Source organism: Nothobranchius furzeri, chromosome 16 (genome assembly GCF_043380555.1).
Source record: "Nothobranchius furzeri strain GRZ-AD chromosome 16, NfurGRZ-RIMD1, whole genome shotgun sequence".
In the NCBI taxonomy this organism is placed as follows: Eukaryota; Metazoa; Chordata; class Actinopteri; order Cyprinodontiformes; family Nothobranchiidae; genus Nothobranchius; species Nothobranchius furzeri.
In genome coordinates, this window is record NC_091756.1 from 29891450 (window position 1) to 29911710 (window position 20261).

Here is a 20261-nt window from a genome sequence, read left to right on the forward strand (position 1 = left end):
TACCTATAGGGTGATCTGCGGGGGAAACTGGACTACCTGGAGGAAACCCACGCATGTATGGGGAGAACACGCAACTCCACGCAGAAAGGCCGCAGTAAATTTATAACGAGCCTTTAACTTTTTTTAATATGTAAGCGAGTTATTACCTGCTAGCCACCAAAGTGGCAACTACTAAGCAACTAACCATCCATAGCTAACTGCTTTGGATCTAAAGAACATTTCAAATTTCAGACCGATAGCTACAGTGAGTTGACTTACATTTAAACTGGAAATTTGCCCCGAAGTAGCTGCAGGCTCCTGATCCGCCATCGTTTTGAAAATACTGCGATTTATTCTGGGAAATCTTTGACCAAGACCAGCTAACAAGACAACTGTCTCCTTGATCAGCTAGCTAAATGGCTAACAAACAGAACAGACGCCGAGGTAGAACCTGGACATTGGAACCCGCCTTGGAGGTTCATGATGATGTATCTCCTAGGCAACCGGGGCAGGACCAAGGCATCAAGGCAAGATTCCTTGACATTGAGAAACATGCACTGACACACAGTCAGCTTAGAAGGAGAGATGCTAGATCTAACCTTATTGACTTTGTCCACAAAGAAAGACAGAAAGTTCTCACGGTCTGCAACAGAGTGGATGGAGGCTGTAGGAGAGGCAGGAGACACGATGCTGCTGATGGTGTTAAACAGCACCTTGGGGTTCCCTTTGCTCTGGGACACCAGGTTGGAGAAATAGGAAACCCTCGCGTCTCTGACTGCAGAGTTAAAGGATGTCAGAAGATCCTTTAGGTGCAGCAGATGGACGTGTAGATGGGTTTTCTTCCACAAGGGCTCAATTTTTCTGTATTGGCGCTTTAGGCTGCGAAGGCTGTCATTAAACCAGGGAATAGGGTTCACTGCAGGAACTGATCTGGTTCTGACAGGACAGATATTGTCCAGAATGGAGAGGCAGTGCTCGTTAAACTGACAAGTTAAGGAATCTGGGTCATTATCAGAAGAACAGGGTGGATCAAAAGCAGCAGAAAAATTGCTAGCTGTGCTCTCATTAAGAAAACGAGAACTAACCATACGGCGAACAGGAGTTGGGGACGCAGAAACTGACAAGTTAAAGAAAATGCAATGGTGATCTGAAATATAAACGTCCTCAGGACAAACACTGTCAGCATTTAGACCCAGGGTAAAAACAAGGTCTAGAGTGTGCCCCCTGGTGTGTGTGGGGCCAGAAACATGCTGGGTAAAGCTGAAGGAGTCCATAAGGCTGGAGAAGTGATCAGAGGGATCATCAACGTGGATGTTAAAGTCACCAATGTAAAGAAAAACTTTGGTTGGTCAGCCATATTGTAAAACTGGCTGGCTGGTCATATTGTAAGGAGAAACTGTCTTTACTCAGTTTTATTGTTAAGAAGACTCAAAGGTTGTTTTCATCGATAAACTGCCGATAATATCTGAGTGTCTGTGTTTCAATTCAATGAGGAAACCAGTTTGACAATTAAAAGTTTTAATTCTTCAAATTAAACTAATGATTTTGAAAATTGACAAACAGGAAATAACAATCAACATTGGCGACTTTGTGGGACAATCTTTAACAGTTGATATGCTGTTCTTGCTCAAATAGACCTTTTGGTGAATTTATGAAGATTGAGAATGTTGTGAGTTGTGAGAGTGATATGATGTGATTATGGATGCGTGTGGGTGCAAAGTGTGGTGAGAATTGAACATGAGGTGATTTTGCTTCAGGAAGAAACAGGTGTCTGAGTGAAAAGTGATGGTTTGAATAAACTTAGGTTTAGTTGGAAAAGATGCATCCAAACGCTAAACACCGTGTTCTGTCTCACCAAACTCTTGTGGACCCTCTTTCGGATCCGGGCCGTGGAGGATGTTGTGGTTCATCCAGATGACACTCAACAGCTGACAGGGAAGACGTAGGTGTCGAACGGAACCGGTCCAGAGTTGCCCTCGGTACACGTTGATGGTAAAGCGTTTTGTCGACGTGCTTTCTTAAGTTAATTCACTCAGAAATCAAAAGACTCGGTAATGAGTCTGCGTTAGAAGTTGCGATTCAGCTATTCTGCCTGGCTTGGCAGGAACAGCGTGTGAGAGAAGGGGGGGGGAAGAAACGAGCCAGCCGGCTCCCCCCTTTCAGCGTTTACTCAGGTCCTCTATCTTTCGTTGTCAAGCACGAACTGAAATCATAAGACTGAAACTTACCAAAAACCTTTCTCTTCTCAAAGCAAACGTGTGCGTCATCAAATGTGTCTGGAGTTTACTGTGGGAAGATGTGTGTGGGTGTGTGTGAATGTTTGTGTGCTTGAGTGTGTGTGAAGGTCAGTACCAAACATTCAACATTATTTAAGAATGGATTCATTCAGCCATTATAATTACCCCAAAGCATAAGAACCATTCATTTGATTAAACACATTTATAATGAGCAAAATGATAATGGTTACTTTAACATTAAAATCAAGAAAAAGAAGTTTAAACTTTATGTTTTGACTTGGTCTGGGTACAACTCATGGAAACACATCTTCTGGTAGACTGCAGGTGGCTGATGTTATGGTTTCCTCCCAGACTCGCTGGCGTTCAGGTCTTAATCTGTGGGTGAAAGTTCTCAATGACCCAGCTTTGACCCAGCTGCGTCCAGCACCACCATTGTGACAGAAAACCCATATTTCCTCACGATACACCAACAATCACCAGTGTGGACAGCTTCACAGTGGAGGATAGAAAGTCACTAAACTCCTGAAGGAAAGAACTGTTTGGACCAGGTGGACGATAGACCACAGCACAGTAGAACGGGTCTTTACGCCCGACTTTAATCAGCTGCAGTTCAAAGGAAGCAAAGTGACCAGAAGTTGTAGAGCTACATGGATGATGGTCTCTAAAAACAACAGCTAGGCCTCCACCACGACCAGAACCCCAGGGCCGGCTAAGAAAAGAATAATCACTTGGGCAGAGTTCAATCAGACCAGAATAATCAGATGTTTGGTGCCAAACTTCAGTCAGAAACAGAAAATCCAGGTTTTTAGAGAGAATTAAATCATTGAGCAGGAAGGACTTATTGTTAACAGAGCGGGCATTTAATAGAGCCATGCAGAGTGTGGTGGAGGAATCAGAAACTACAGAAACAGCTGGAGTTAGTGGACGTAAATTAGCGGGGTTAGATCCACGGTGTTTTTAAAAACCACTTATGGAGGGAACAGGAGGAGAAAACACTGAGGAATGAGGATAAACCGACCTTAAAAAACGTGGACGGATGAACCTCGCTGCAACGCGGCCTGGCGGGAATGCGGAAGTGGCGCTCAGGTCACCAAAGGACAAGAAGCTAGAAGATCGCGCCGATGTTTACCAGATAAACCACGCTTTAAGAGAAGTCTTACTCTCACCTGGATTCCTGCTCGTTTGCCTCTTTTCCTCCGACATTTTCCCGGGACCGGACAAACATAGCTGGAGGTACGCAGCTCGGGACCGTAGTTTGGCTCCGGGCCAGTGCGCCACTCAGATAAACAAACAGGATGGTACGTCCTCGGTGCGTCTTGGGCGATCGTGAACGAACGGAAGGACAAAAGAGTCTGGCGATCATAGGAGATGGCAGCAGGGACACTACTGAAGAGGATCACAGACAGGAGCAAGGTGGAAAAGAGGAGGTTAGTGGAGAAAAGTTTGAAAAAGTGGCCGATGACTGCGGCTAAGCCAAGCACAGGTGCCATGTTGTTGCCGACCGGAAGACAGACAGACAGACAGATATAGAAAGAAAGATAGATAGATAGATAGATAGATAGATAGATAGATAGATAGATAGATAGATAGATAGATAGATAGATAGATAGATAGATAGATAGATAGATAGATAGATAGATAGATAGATAGATAGATAGATAGATAGATAGATAGAAAGATAGATAGATAGATAGATAGATAGATAGATAGATAGATAGATAGATAGATAGATAGATAGATAGATAGATAGATAGATAGATAGATAGATAGATAGATAGATAGATAATAATTTTATCATTTGTTTCAGGTGATATTTGTCAAAAAAGGTTTGAGATGTTGATTAACAATTGTTTAACCCGTACTTTGGACTGGAGACATCAGTGGTGCAGAACAGCAGCAAGTTTCGTTGCGTGCCAGTACACAAGAGAGTCTTGGCTGTGACTTCTTTGCCATCCTCTTCGCTTAGCTTGCCAGATAAAAGAGTTTATGCCATCCGCCATTAAACCAAAAAGAAGGAAATCACGTTCGATTTCCTATATGATGCTCTCCACTGCTAGGATTTAAGCCATGAGAAACACACAGCTGCACTTCTGTAACGAACCTGTATTTGTATAGCACCTTCTTTGGGTTCTACAACCCCCAAGGTGCCTCACTCATTCACAAGCTGGTGATGGTGAGCTACAGTGTAGCCACAGCTGCCCTGGGGTACACTAACAGAGGCGAGGTCTGCTGTGCACGTGTGCTACCGGTCCCTCCGACCAGCATCAGCAGACAAGCTGGGTTAAATATCTTGCTCAAGGACACAACAGCAGCATTCTCTGGTCATAGCAGGATCGAACCTGCAACCTTCCAATTACTGGACAACCCACTCTACCTACTGAGCTACTGCTGTCCTCATGAGCCTAAATAAGCTGTTAGATCACATGTATTGACATAGATATTAAATTGTATTGCTGCAATAGTCTTTTATTTTGAAAATTACCTGAGGTTTACCTATGTTAACTGCGGAAATTGTGTCCCAGAAGTGGCTCGCGGCCAAATAGAACCTGATCCTATCTTAAGCGGCACGTCAAGCCACTTCTGGGACGCGCTTGAAAATGTCTGCATCGCAGCTGGTTTGAATCACCCCCATAGACTATAATGGATTATTTTAGAAGCAGTGACGTTCTGCAGCTGTTCCGCGCTGCTGATGCTTCCAGTGTGAAAAAAACACTTGCTACAGGTAGCTAGCCAATTTCCTCTGCCTAAAGCTCTAGCATTTCATTTAATATGAGTGTGTAATTAAAAACGCACCATTTCATAAACAGTACTATTCGGCAGCAAGGCAAGGCTGGGACTGTGTAAAATGGCAGACTTGACAAGTCAAGCAGCTGATTCTGAGCCCAGAAGATGCTCTAACGGTAAATGCTGTTGTAAAATAAACTTAGTAGAAATTAGTCCTTGTCCTGAACGATTTGTCACTGAACATGGTCCTGGCTGTCCACTTAACATGTCAGCAGTGAACCAACACCTGGAAAATGTTTTCTGTTGTTGCAGCTACTACTTCTAAACACCAGATGTTGCCAGAGTGTCCATGTTCCATATTGAACCTTCAAACTGAGGTAATTCACACAGTTCTTTACACACGGGCAATTGGTTAATTGTTCTAGACCTTTCCACCAAATAGGGATGCAACGATACCACCAAACTGATACGATACCGATACGTGGATCTGAGTACTCGCTGACACCGATTACCGATACTTCTGCCACACAAAAAAATGCTATGAATTAGAATACAGGTTTTATTTTCTTCTCTGCCTTCAACAGGAAATGACATGAGGTAGACAAAAAGTAAAATATATGAATAGAAAACATCACAAAACTAAAATATTAGGTGAACAGAAATTACAAGTGAAGTGAAGCTACTTTCAAGCAACTGCATTGGTGTTAGTTCCTGGTATCGGTTCACTTTTACAGATACCGGTATCGGGGCATCCCTACACAGAACCCATCTACAAAAGACCTGAGCTATCCCTTTCACATCAGAACAAGGCCAGTCCTAAACATCAAACACAGAGAAACCTTTAGTTCCAACAAAACGAGGGATTTCAACTCCAACCAGGCAAGTTTAAATTGACATAATGACAAAGTTTGAATCTGTTTTACAAAGAAGCTTGCTGCTCATTAAAAGTGAGGCACTAGTTTGGTCCTTCCCTAATATTTTCTGTCTGAATCCTCTCGATGGACTCTGTGGAGGAGTTTTTGGATTGTTGAGATTCTTGGGAATGCGAGTTAACCGCCGCCGAGTGCATCAGGGGAAAATAGATGTCATCCATGTTGGGCAGCACAAAGACTTTCTAAACAGAACAAAGAGCAAAAACCCGTGTTAAAAGCAGGATTGCCTTTGTGATGAATGACTTTATTTGCATTGTTTTTTCTTTTTTTTATTACCTTAAACTCATCCTGAAGTTTCCTCTCAATCCACTCAGTTACGTGACAGAAAGTCACCTCCCTCTCCCCCAGTTTGGGACACACATGCAGATCCAGCTTGGGCGGCGAGCAGAAGCTGTACCTGCACAAAGTCTTTATTAAAAATGCAAAGCTCACAGCTGGAAGGGTTTCGCGTCAAACTGAGCACATTTCCATTTAGCGTTGTTGCACTCTCAGTGCTCGACTGAATTTATGCTATTTATCGCCGAAGGAGCAAGGCAGGCTTCTGGACTTAGCGACTGCACTCTGGAGTCACATGTGGAGGCTGTGGTAAGAATTTTGTTTTTGTCTTTAGCTCTATAGACCAGTTATTGCAGCACAGACATACTGAATTGTTTCACAACTTTAAAAAACGTGCATGATGGTTCGTTTAACCCCGCCTGCTGACGTGATGGCCCAAACTGCGATTGAAACGCTCGTCTGAAAATTCCAGACCCATACGGAACATACCGTCCAGAAATAACCAGACCGGACCGTTCCAGACCTGCCGATGGAAAAGAGCTATAGGATGCCAATGAAGCATAATTATGACTTTTTGATCATTAATATTACATTCCTGTCTTGATTTATTAGTCATATCCTGCAAAAAAATATGTTTTGACTTTCATAGACTGCACAGTGATATACTCACTTTGCAGTTATGATGATGTCTTTCATTAACTTTTGATCCCTGTAAACTTTTCAGAAGTATTTGCAAATAAAACTCTCTTTACTCCTTCCATATTTCTCTAACTGTATAAATTGTACATCAATATGCAGATAAGGTTGTCACTTTCACCCACCGTGTCTCATTTTGCTTTAAACCTATAGACCGTTTTCTATTAAAGCCCTCCAGTGTTGCTGTTTTTATGGTGTGTCACATTAAGGCTGATATTTGTAAAGGATCGTTTAACTTGTGATACCTTCTACGTAAAACACTTTCGAACACAGCAACACAAACATTCTGTCATTCAGTTATGTTTATTTTATTTTTAGTTCTTGGTTTTGAAACAGTGACTGTCTGTCCAGACAATAGGCATGTGTTTGTACTGGATGTGGTTACTATGGTGACCCTAATGACACTAACACGGATTGTTAACAATGTGAGAGTAATGAGCCACTTAAATTAATTTAGGCTCTTGTTGCATGTTTTCTGTCATAAATTGGATTACTGTAAAAGCAAGTTCAAATTTCCTACAATTATTTTTTAAGAAAGAAAGAAAGAAAGAAAGAAAGAAAGAAAGAAAGAAAGAAAGAAAGAAAGAAAGAAAGAAAGAAAGAAAGACCACTATACATCTGTGTCACTGTCATCGTTTCCAAAGAGAAAACTGGCTCATAGTGTTTGTGAGGCGTGTAGGACCTGTAAAAACTTAATCTGCTTCAATCCTAATCTGGTTGTTGAATAAGATTTGGTAGCTGACCTTCTTGCAGAGTCAAAATGTGTTTTTAATTAAATGTTTTAAGACCTTGTTTCTTTTAAATTTAAACGAGTACATCTATTGTAACTCTTTATTCTAACCATTATTTCTGCAGGAGCAGTTTCTCAGGTCATACCATATCCTGTCTGTAGGGGGCGGTGGGATGTTGACAACCAGAGTCCCAGACAACTCTCGAACCTCCACGGAGAGCAGCAGGGGGGTGTTGGACATCTCCTCAAACTTCTTTTTAATGAACTCGTTCTCCGTGGCCCTCTGAAAGTATTTGGATTTAGTGATTTTGTCCACCAATCTTAAAATCTTCTTTCCAGTCTTTCCTCCCCCTGTCCTGTAAAAGAGGATTAGAGGGGACTGTTAGTGACCCTGCGTTTGGCAGCAGATCTAATGCTCAGACGCTGAAGTCAAACGTTTGCAGAGGGATGGGGCTCTGACGTGTAAATGAAATCAGAAGCCATCTGGAGTATGATGTCAGTGCAGTTTTTTTTTCTGCTTTTGGAAAATGAGCAGTCACAGAACAGAAGGGTAGAACTAACACTTCGTTATGAAAAGTCACACAAAGGTTTCTCCTACATTTAGGTAAGATAACTGTTTATCCAAATTGGTTCATAAAACTGTAATATGAACTCATTCCGATGCAACTATTTATTTTACCCTTCGGTTGCCGTTGGTGTGGAGCCTTTGTCCCCCACCGGACCCTGGGGCTCAGAGAGAAGCAGCTCCTCCTCGTCTGATGAAGCTGCGCTGGAGGACTCTTCATCACTGTCTGCCAACACACTGAGGATGGGCTTAGTGCTGGAGGGTACACACACAGACAAGTCAGATGAGGAAATGCTTCATCTGTTGTATCGACAGAAGCACCCACACTGATGTTTTAGAGTATATCTGAGGCTTTACTGTGAAAATGTCTAATATCTCTGTCAGAGTGAAGGCACACAAATCCATCTTTAGTCCATTGAGTTGCTGTAGTTGAAGTCAACCCCCTACCAGAGTTTCACTTCACTCACACTTCCTGTTTGAAAAATGCACCAAAAGGAGGCGTCGCCCGGCGGATCGAGACAGCAGTGCTGCAGCAGTGACTGACAGCGTCACCCATCCCATCCCCACATGCTCTAGGAGTTTCTCCATTGTAGAAACGAGCTGGTAACAAGCACGCACGCACGCACGCACACTCACTCACACACACACACACACACACACACGCACACACACACACACACACACACACACACACACACACACACACACACACACACACACACACACACACACACACCACTCAGTAGACAGAGAAACAGCAGCACACTGGAGGGGTTCTCTCCAGCTCCCTCATCAGAAGAAAGGAAGAAGCATGTTTTTTAAAGGCGTATTGTTTCAAATCAGCTCGTGAGTGGCCGAGCCAGCTGAAGGCGTGGCCAAGACTCAGCTCAGTGCAGTCATAAAATAAGAAATAGGGCAGGCAACATCACTGGGTACCTCTTAACCATAAATAATAGCCGAATCAAATTAAATCTAGTGCAGACTTTTAACCTGAAGAGGGAGCTACACTTACAGTTTTAGGCTGATTATTTCGATTTGAAATTTGAGACACTAAAATGCCAAAATAATGACTACACATGTCTACACATTGGACAACAAAACCTCAGGAGGCACAGTGGGTTTGTCACGTTGCGAGTTAGGAGGAGGTTAGGACCCAAGATGCAGAAAGACCAGATGACCCGAGGCAGGAGCGGTTTAAAAGTACAATCCTTTTTATTAGGATGAGGAACAAAACAATCCAAAAGGACAGGAAGCCAAAAACCAAAGTCCTGAACACCAGGAGAACGAAAGCTCACATAGAGCACAAAACCCAGAGACGAGGCACAAAACAACGCTGACACCAAACAATGGACCGACAAAACATTGAGACACAGACAGGGCTTTATACATTGGGGAGGATGAGAAGGAGATGAACTGCAGGTGTGTGGGGAGAGAGACCACGTGAACTGAGTTACTAATCAGGGAGGAAACTAACATGACCTAAGAATAAGGCCTAGTCCACACGTAGCCGGTTTTTTTTTTAAAAACGAATATCCGTCCCTCTAAAAACTTGCATCCACACCACCTTGTTTGAAAAAAAAACTCTGTCCACACGTAGCCTGATAAATACGTTGTTAAGGACATGCCAGACCTGTAGGCGGCAGTACTTCCCCCGTTCTTAACCTCGTCCTTCGTCTGTGGTCTTCCGCAAGGAGCAGTAGTTCCGCTTGCAAACACAAACAAGCAAAAAGCGCTTGGACAATTGATAAAGCGAGCGCAGCTCTGAGGGCATCCATGCTGTCGGCTAGTGTAAACACAGGTCGCACACGTGATGTCAGCATTTTTTCGTCGCGGAAAGTGACGTTGCGGACCTTAAAACTCCGGTTTTGTCTGTCCACACGCAGACACCCAAAACGGAGAAAACGCAGATCTTCACTTTGGCCGGAGTTTTTAAAAAGATCCATTTTCGTGTGAAAAAAGCAATAACCCTAACCCTACCCTAACCCTAACCCTAAACCAAATAAAGCAACCTTGAGGACAAAAATTTGATTTGTAGCATAGCAATTAGCATAAAATTCTCAGTTTGAGACAACAGTTTATGGAATAATCCTATAAAGATTATCAAAATGTTGACATATTTTGCAGTAAAATAGCAAAATATGATTTTTTTTGTCCACTTTGGGTATAAAACAGCTGCATTGTGTGTCACTGACCGTGAGCTAGTGGCGTCACTCAAACAGTGTCCCGTGTCCTGACTGTCCTCTTTACCCAGCTTGGACAGGTTGAACTTGGTCTGTAGGGTCATCTGCAGATTACCAGTGTACATCAGCTGCAGCTCCACCCACAGGCCTGCAGGGGGCACGACAAATGTAGCCAGCCAGAAGCTAAACTCCTATAGGTGGCTCTTTATCTGGACACATGCAGCTTAGAGGGCAGATTAAACAGCTTTCCAAGAGACGATCAGACCTTGAAATTAAATTCCTAATAAATTACGGTGGATTATTAGTTAGGAGCTAAGCAAAAAATATACTGGGAAAGCTGATAAAGAGGATGATCCACTGATGCAAAACTGTGTAACAGCAAATTAGATGAAAAAGATGACAATAAAGCACAATTTCACTCTTGGAAGGAAACATTTCCCTTTAGCGCAAATAAGCAAAAAAACTGTCAAAAATCAGATTAGACAGATTGGGAAAGGATCTGACTTGATGCTCGGTGGATCAGCTATAATAACATTAGCGACAGGCCGATGTTTCCACGTTTTTGTTTGTGTACTCACCTCTGTGGTTGACCTCTGGTGTGGAGGTAGCAGTGATTTGTGGCATAGAGCAGCCCATGTCCAAGTCAGTCAGAGTCAGCTCATTCATGAAGTAAGGCAGCTGCAGGAAGGATTACGTCCCAAAGGTTAGCGTGGTATAGCTTTAGTTACATTTCTGTGCACCAGTGACTGTTATTAAAAGCGTTCTCACTCTGATTTTGCCCAGCTTCTTCTGAATCTTGTGGGAGACGGCATCGACCCAACGTTTTTCTCGAAGGAAATCCCAGAAGATTCGACCAATCAGAGCATTAATCCATGCAGTCTGGCTCTTCTCAGGGACTTTTGCTTGATCACAGGTACACTGGCAAATGAGGCGAGAACAAAGAAAGTTTAGAGAAATCTAGATCTCAGAAGAATCACTTAGTTGAAGCAAATGATGATCTACAAGGTTTATTAAAATTGCTGTCCGGCTTCTGAAAGACTGCATAGATTTTCACAAAACTGTCAGAAAGTGATCAATGGATGCATGTCTCTACTTGATTAACTCATGAGATAAACCCAAGTCAAGATGGCCACCATTGCATGAGCAAACAAGAACATAACTTACATTCCCTCTGATGGTGGAGCTTGCCTCTGCACTGCTTGCTCCAGGACTAGAGAGGGGTGTTGCCTCCTCTGCAGTCAGGATTTGAGCCATGTAACTGGGATAGTCAAGCACAGGGAGACCCCTGGTGCAACTGTAGTGGACGGCAGAAGGACAATGAGCTGGAGGTGTGGAGGGGACATCTTCATCGCTGCTGCCCCTTCTGCTGGGGCTTCTGCTCCTTGGGACATGAATGCATTTTGTTGGGTTCCCTGAAAACACACAGACAGCATAAAGATGTCAGAATTATCAGTAGTCAGCACTCCCAGTCCTCAGTTTTTTCATCAGATTTATTGTTGTTGCTCTCTTGGTTCCTTGCATCATTTCACCCCCTCTTCAGAGGTACTTCCTCTCATAGATTAATGGGAGCAAAAAGATTTTCACATGTATTGGGTGGCTTTCCAGGCGAGATACTTGCCCTCAATTGTGGATCCAACTTCAACTTCTTTTGAAAGAACGAGTTTTATTTCCCAAATAATCTATATTTTCAGTATATTTGCTAAAGTGCTCCTGGAAGGGAATTAAAACAGGAACTTGAGTCTGTTTCCAAGTTGTTGAAGTAGATAATCGTGTTCGTGTTGTTGTCCAAATTGAGGTGAAACTGAACTGATGTGAAGCAAATATGAGGGATTTAATCTGCCACATGTTGAGAGCTTGAATTTTCTATTTGAGAACTGGATTTCATGTCTTCGTTACTCCGAGCCTCTCCCAGAATACCGAGCTTCTCACCCTATTTCTGTCTCTAAACTCATTTCGGCCGCTTGTATCTGCAATCTTGTTCTTTCGGTCACTACCCAAAGCTCGTGACCATAGATGAGGGCAGGACCGTAGATCGAATGGCAAATCGAGAGCTTCACCTTCCGGCTCAGCTCTCTCGTCACCAGAACACACCGGTACAACGCTCGAATCACTGCAGACACAGCACCAATCCACCTGTCCATCTCCCGAGCCATCTTTCCCTCACTTGTGAACAAGACCCTGAGATATTTGAAAGGTGTCGACCTATCAAATTAAAACTTTTAATACAACCGTAGCGTGTGACATTAAACATGAGATATGAACTAAATTCCCCTTTCAAGCTCAATGATATTTTTAAAGGAAAGCTGATTTGATTTTATTCACTTGATGGAAAATGGCTTAGGAAGACCATCCGAATATGTAATCCATAATCCAGACATATGTAATGTTTATACAGATGACTTCTCTAAAGAACTTTTTTTTTCATTTATTATTAAAATTGAAAACAATACTAACAAATAAATTGAGGTTTCTCAAACCAAGAAAATGAAAAGGGAACAGAAAGAAGAAAACTTATGTTATCTGCCCATTTTTAACTAAAATGACATTTTTACAATGAAATAACAATAATTATCAATTAGCCTGTACAAAGTAATTGCTCGACCGGTTAGCTGACTTGAGTTCAATTTTTAAAGAAGAACGAAAAAATGTATAGTAATAATAATAATTCAAAAAGCAAAAGGATTTTTGCACATATACCTATTCATACATACACACATTAAAGTGCATCACATGCCCATATGGTCACACATACTTCATTTATACATATCCATATAGACATACACACGTATGTCCACTACATATACACATAAACAAACATACATACATATTTATACATACACACATCTCTATAGCTTTAATTTTTTTAATTTTTTTATATAATTGATTTGCACGTAAATGATTCCAGTATTTCATTTTTAATTAGTTTTTTAAAAGTAAACATTGCTTTTGCATCCTTGATTACATTGCCTAGCTTATTCCATATTTTAACTCCATATGTAGAGACACAGCGCTCCATTATAATTATTCTATGCTTAGGTGTTGTAAATAATTCATGTCCTTTTAGTTCATTTTTACTCTGTCTTTTTATAAATCTTCTAAGTAAATTTTTAGGAAGGTTTTTTTTGTTTGCATTATACATAAATGTAGAAATATTGTAGTCCACTAGGTCATAGAATTTTAATGTTTTTGTTTTTATAAATAACGGGTTAGATGGATCTCAGTAATTATTCCTTGTAATGATTCTTATTGCTTTTTTTTGCAATATATAGATAGAATTTGTATAAGTTTTATATGTTGTGCCCCAGATTTCTATACAATTGTTCAAATATGGTGCAATAAGTGAATTATATAATAAATATAATGAGTTATCATCCAGTGACCCTTTTACTCCATGTAACATGGAAATTGTTTTAGCTATTTTTGTTTTCACATTGTTTATATGTGGCTTCCAAGATACATTATCATCGATTATAACTTCACTCATATGATACATTAATAACATTTCTCGTACCCAGTCGGGACACGCATCTGCCACGTTTTTCTTCCTCCCTCTCCGTTTCTGTCTCTGAGTCTGCAGATGCCAGCAGAAGATGGTGAAACCACTCTTCTTTCTCTCTTCCTGTGCGGCCAAAGAGATAAAGTATGGTTGTGGGGTCGTGGGTTTGTTTGAGGCCGGTTTGCTTTGGGTTTGTTGCAGGTTCACTGCCTGGATCTTCCTCATGGTTCTCCACCAGCCCTCCTCTTTCAGCCTCTGGAGATTCTGACCCTCCAGCTAGCTGGATGCAGATGGGATACTTGGGATTCCACAGCCTCTTCCGAGCCAACAAAGGCGGCAACAGGTATACCTTTGGAAGAATGACGGCATAATTTAATTGTTGCAAAAAAATAATAATAATAAAAAAAATTAATCTAATTGATGTTTTAAAATGGACATAAATGTATCCAGTATCTTTGGCTTTTAGGTGTGAGTTGTACTTTGAAACAAGGTGGTAAAAATGTCACTGTAAATGTCACTGATCGATTCCTGCATCGATTATTCAAAACCAGATGCATCAGTTAATTTGATACATAAACACTGATAAAAACACAATATTCTGTATAAGCTGACATTTATGAAGACTACATTGTCTCATCTGAACTCTCAAATAATAGAAGGGCAGATGAAAAATGAATAACTTCCTCAAGTAAACTCTGCTCCTGAGAGGGTGTTCCTACTTTGCTCTTTGCGAGCTGAAAGGAGCGTGACTTGACGAAGACGGCCTCGTGGAGTCTGTCTTCATATGTGGCCCTGCGGCAAATGTTAGCGTGTGGGTAGTCCAGACGGAGACAGGACCCCTCCAGGGTGGCAAAGACGGACTGAGTCAGAGCAGGATGGCAGGTTTCTGGGTCATAATCGTGGATCTTGTTCATCCAGCCCTGAAAAAGAGAACAATAAAAGTGTACTTGCTGCAGCTTTAGTAAAGGAAATAATCGCACAAAAAATGGGAACAAAAGAGCAAAAGGTAGATTTTTAAACTGGTTTTCTTCTCAGTTTGGAGTTGTGGGCTTTTGAATTTTGTCTAAACCATCAAAATGAACAACTTCTTCTTTTTTTAGCCGGGGATGCAGTAGTGGGTGTTTAAGCATAACTGAGGTTTTCTCTACACTATAATTGGATCATTACTGCGTAAACTCTGCTGCAATGAGAAAGAGCTGTGCTACACCTTATGTTGTCACTTCATTGGTTCATATCAATTATAGCATTTGCAAGTCTGAAAATAATGGTCCTGCAGTATAAATGCTCCCAGCTGCAAGAAACACACAAAAAACAAGGAAAGAAGGAAAGGGAAAGTTCTTGGATAGATTTTGCTAATGAGAATAAATGAATTAAATGAGAATTAATCATTGCTATTTTTCATCTGAGCAAAAACTAAGATGAAAAATTTAAAAAGCAAGAAAGTTGTTGCACAAAAACATTGTTTTAATGGTTTTTTATTGTTTTATTTAAAGACACAATGTGTAGCTTTTACTGTTAACCTCTGGAAAGATCCATCGAACTGTTGTTGAAAATGAACTAAATGATGTCCAGTTGTTGAAAACTATTGGCTGCTTCATAACATATATGTAACCATAAGAATCAGGTCGAAAAGGGAGTCATGGGCGACGTCATATTAGACGCCATGTTTCTCTCTACGGGAGCTTGTGAGGACAAAATGCATTTACTGATTTGTAATGAACAGTTACAAAACGTTCACCATTCATAAACTTTGTTGTTTTACACATTTACCTCGTCACTCGTTGCCAGTGTTGAAAGGAAGTCTGATGTTGTCATTTTGCTATTGGCTGCATTCTGTCGCGGTCCGTGGTGAGCCTCCTGCATGTAACCCTTTTCCTCTGAGCATTGTTTCAGGTGGGCGTGTCTGAGAGTCTCCAGCTGCAGCTAATCCTGTCATCAAGGCCCAGGGGATTTAAGGAGCAGTGTGACACTTCATTCCGCTGGATGATTACTCTGTTTGGGTAGCTCTAGCCTTTTACCTGTCTCGATCTCGTGGGTTTTCTAGTTCCAGTGCGCTTGTTTGATCTTATGAATTTTTGCTGGATTTCTGTCGCCAGAAAACCCTGACTACTCTTCCCTGCTCTGCTCCAGGCTTCGCTCCACACCCCACCATCTCCATAACCAGCTTGGACTCCTGCAACCCAGATCACGCTGTCTCCTCCCCTGGCCGCCCGCTCTCAGCCGCTCACCTGCTCACACCAAACCTCTGCTCCTACCTCCCCTCTGGTTCAACGGTTGCTTCACCTTCTGGATCCTTCCTGCTCACCCGGACCAGACCTAGCCCTCCCTGAGCTGCCCACCACTACCTACAATCAGTAAGCTCCCTTAAGATTATCCTCCATCATTCCCACCAAATACTCACTCTGTCTCCTTTCTCAGAATCTCCTCCTGGAATCTTGCTGCCAGTCCTGCACTGCGTCTGTTCCCGTTTTTCCCGTTACTCTTCACCTAATAATAAAGACGTTTTACGTACTCACCGGTTCTCAGTGTTGTGATTCTGCATGTCGTGGGTCAAGAAACTGCCACCCACCATGACACATTCCCAGGGATTTTTGACCCTGATGGCTTTCTGTTGGTCTTTCTCAAACAAAAATACCACTTCATTGCAACGACTTAGGTACATACTGCCCTCTGTCGCCAGGGAAAATACACACTGTCACTTTAAAATGCCCAGTAATTTGTTCAGGAACTTGCCTTCAAGTGTTTTCATCTTGAAACCGGACTGCAAGGGAATTATCTCAAAGCCGAGACTGTTAACCTGTTTTCCAGCAACTTTCCTTCTCTAACACGAAAAACTTGCTGACAAATGCCAGCTTGTGTTTCTCACTAATTGCCTGTGAACTGACAGTCTGTGCGGTGGCGTCTCTTTCCGATAGTCTGGTGTCAGCCTCGGCCAGAAGAAGAGCAGTAATTACTGTACAACTGCGGCTCCAGCAGTTTTCCTCACTGACTGTTTTACAACACGAACACCTCGACAGCTGCAGATTTCTGTAATATAACAAAGCTTTAATTTGTGCAGAAAGCAGCTGAGTGTCTGAAACTCTCAACAGTGTTCTTGTGTGGATGAAATTAGCTGAAACTGAGAACACTGCCATGCTATAAGTGGCCATTGCTCATTCAAAGAGCAGGCAGAAATGCTTTTGTTGCATGCCTTTTTTGTAACCACGATTAATCAGATTAGGTGTGACACTACAGCAGTGCATTTCTTTGGTCTGTGCCTCCTTGTACAGGTTTCATGATCAAAGGAAAGAAAAGAATTAATATCACCCACCACTAAATGAAAGACAGGTGGTAGTATTTTTACTTTTTTGTGTGTCTTTAAACCAATGAACCAAGACAGATTCAAATAAAATTCTCATCAAGTAATCACTATATATACTCACCTAAAGGATTATTAGGAATACCTGTTCAACTTCTCCTTAATGCAATTATCTAATCAACCAATCACATGGCAGTTACTTCAATGCATTTAGGGGTGTGGTCCTGATCAAGACCATCTCATGAACTCCAAACTGAACGTCAGAATGGGAAAGAAAGGTGATTTAAGCTATTTTGAGAGTGGCATGGTTGTTGGTGCCAGACGGGCCAGTCTGAGTATTTCACAATCTGCTCAGTCACTGGGATTTTCACCCACAACCATTTCTAGGGTTTACAAAGAATGGTGTGAAGTGGAAAAATATCCAGTATGCGGCAGTCCTGTGGGCGAAAATGCCTTGTTGATGCTAGAGGTCAGAGGAGAATGGCCTGACTGATTCAAGCTGATAGAAGAGCAACTTTGACTGAAATAACCGCTCTTTACAACCGAGGAATGCAGCAAAGCATTTGTGAAGCCACAACACGCTCAACCTTGAGGTGGATGGGCTACAACAGCAGAAGACCCCACCGGGTACCACTCATCTCCACTACAAATAGGAAAAAGAGGCTACAATTTGCACAAGCTCACCAAAATTGGACAGTTGAAGACTGGAAAAATGTTGCCTGGTCTGATGAGTCTCGATTTCTGTTGAGACATTCAAATGGTAGAGCCGGAATTTGTCGTAAACAGAATGAGAACATGGCTCCATCATGCCTCATTACCACTGTGCAGGCTGGTGGTGGTGGTGGTGTAATGGTGTGGGGGATGTTTTCTTGGCACACTTTAGGCCCCTTAGTGCCAACTGGGTATAGTTTAAATGCCACAGTCTACCTGAGTGTTGTTGCTGACCATGTCCATCCCTTCATGCCCACCATGTACCCATCCTCTGATGGCTACTTTCAGCAGGATAATGCACCATGTCATAAAGCTCGAATCATTTCAAACTGGTTTCTTGAACATGACAATGAGTTCACTGTACTACAACGGTCCCCACAGTCACCAGATCTCAACCCGATAGAGCATCTTTGGGATGTGGTGGAACGGGAGCTTCGTGCCCTGGATGTGCATCCCACACATCTCCAACTGCAAGATGTTATCCTATCAATATGGGCCAACATTTCTAAAGAGTGCCTTCGGCACCTTGTTGGGTCAACGCCACGTAGAATTAAGGCAGTTCTGAAGGTGAAAGGGGGTCAAACACCGTATTAGTATGGTGTTCCTAATAATCATTTAGGTGGGTGTAAATCTACAACTGGCTGAAATTTAGAGTCAATATGTCTACCACAGCTAACATGCCAAACACAGAAAATACACAAATGAAATGGAATAGTTTGGTAAAGTTATCATAAGGATTTAACTGCCCCTTAAAGGTCTCTTAGGAAGTATGTGTGTGTTTTTTTAGGGGGGGGGGGGGGGGTCAGGAAATAAGCTTCAATGTATTATTATTTTTGCAGGGGCTTTTATCCAAAGTTGCTAAGAAATAAGGATACAATAATGCAGTTAACAATTTAGTCAGTAATCCTAACATGCGTGTTTTTTCTTTGGCTTTTGCTCCGTCTGGTGCACCATTTTTAGGAACTAGAAGTGAACCACATCAGAGCTGAGATTCAGGAAACGGGATTTGTGATCTGATTCCCCGATCAGATGGCTAACAGTAATGTGACTATACACTAACTCTGTTTGCTCTGCAGTGTTGATGTTTAATCTCCACAAATAGCACAAGCCTGGAGGAGTTCGGCTGTGTGAAAGAGTTGCTAATGCCAACGTTAGCCTCTACTAGGCATTCTCTGCTGTTTGCTGGTTGACCTAACCCAACTGCAGCCTTCCCCCATCGTGAGTCAAGATGGGTGAGTCCATGGATGTTACGTGACAGTGTGGCATTGATCTCTCAGGATTTTCAAATCCTAGAATTTTTTCGTCTATTTTCTATCAGAAGCTAATATAGGAGATTATTTTCAGGTTCAGCCTGCATGAAAAACTCGGAGTGACCGATTATGACCAGAAATACAATTTAAAAGATGAGTTTTCAGTGTTTCATACTTATAAATTATTTATTTATAAAAAGGATGAATTTGCTTCATAGTATTCTTTGATGGTTTATGGTGGACTGCAGAGGTGTGAACAAGTCACTGCTTTGCAAGTCACAAGTAAGTCACAAGTCTTTCCAGTCAAGTCTCGAGTCAAGTCCAAGTCAAAGACAACCAAGTCCAAGTCGAGTCCAAAGTCAATGATGTGGAAGTCCAAGTCAAGTCCAAGTCCTTAACTTTGAAATTTTCAAGCCATAATCAAGTCATCTGTCCAACTTCAATTTAATGACAATGATAATAAATAAATTCCAGAAATAAAACTTCTTAAAGCTTAATTTTTTGCTCAAACAAGCAGGAAGTGCAACTGAAACTGATTATAAACAAAGTGCTGCTGCATTTAGCAGTAAATCAAACCCAGAATGAAGAATTATTTATGATTTTTGTCCATGTCGTGCCACTTTTGTGCTAAATGAGAAAGATGGCGGCGCGCACAGACGCAGCAGCTCTAAGCTCTTCACTTAGGCATTTTACCATGTTTTGTGTCATCTTTTTATGTTTTATTATGGACTATTGTGGAGCGAAACTCACGTACAACCGAGGGGAACTATACAGCATTGGATACAATTGCCGGATGCCCATTACAAAGGAGTATCAAAGCTCCCACAACATCCCTCCGAATATAGCGAGGCCACTGGACGCTCCGTGGATCGTTGTTGGCTCAGTTACGTGTCGTAGGAGACGGAAGGAACGCAAACAAAAGCGGGGCTGCCGGTCTGGCCTGCAAGCCAGACTAAAGAGGCAGCCATTTAAACCACCACTCCCAAGCATTTTCCTGACCAACTCACGATCTATTGTCAACAAAATCGACGAATTGGATTTACTACTCACAGCTCATTCACTCACTCGGGACTGCCGCGTTCTGGTCGTGACGGAGTCCTGGTTACGAGAGGACATTCCTGATGCGTCAGTGCAACTACCGGGCCGCACTCTACACCGTAGCGACAGGAAAGCTTCAGCTGGAAAAC

At 42.1% G+C, this 20261-nt stretch overlaps 1 protein-coding gene and 1 long non-coding RNA gene across 4 annotated transcripts in view; one reads left to right on the top strand and one right to left on the bottom strand.

The window, feature by feature from the left end:
• Positions 1-5481: 5481 nt before the first annotated feature.
• Positions 5482-20261, bottom strand: part of tex2l (testis expressed 2, like) — a 45782-nt gene continuing 31002 nt past the window's right edge. For both annotated transcript variants that reach the window (XM_070545535.1, XM_015963543.3), the window contains exons 3-12: positions 14535-14735; positions 13831-14164; positions 11484-11731; positions 11088-11237; positions 10898-10997; positions 10332-10467; positions 8254-8394; positions 7721-7930; positions 6149-6269; positions 5482-6054 (exon numbers count right to left, since the gene is read on the bottom strand). In XM_070545535.1, coding sequence (XP_070401636.1) covers positions 5896-6054; positions 6149-6269; positions 7721-7930; positions 8254-8394; positions 10332-10467; positions 10898-10997; positions 11088-11237; positions 11484-11731; positions 13831-14164; positions 14535-14735 — 1800 coding nt within the window. In that variant the 3' untranslated portion in view covers positions 5482-5895. The remainder of the gene's footprint in view (positions 6055-6148; positions 6270-7720; positions 7931-8253; positions 8395-10331; positions 10468-10897; positions 10998-11087; positions 11238-11483; positions 11732-13830; positions 14165-14534; positions 14736-20261) is intronic.
• On the top strand, positions 15144-16635 carry LOC129166535 (uncharacterized). Of its 2 annotated transcripts, none has more exons than XR_011516883.1 (3): positions 15144-15864; positions 15946-16169; positions 16234-16635. It is a non-coding gene; the product is annotated as an uncharacterized lncRNA (long non-coding RNA). The 2 variants fall into 2 exon arrangements; XR_008565520.2 differs by having other exon boundaries at positions 15148-15815.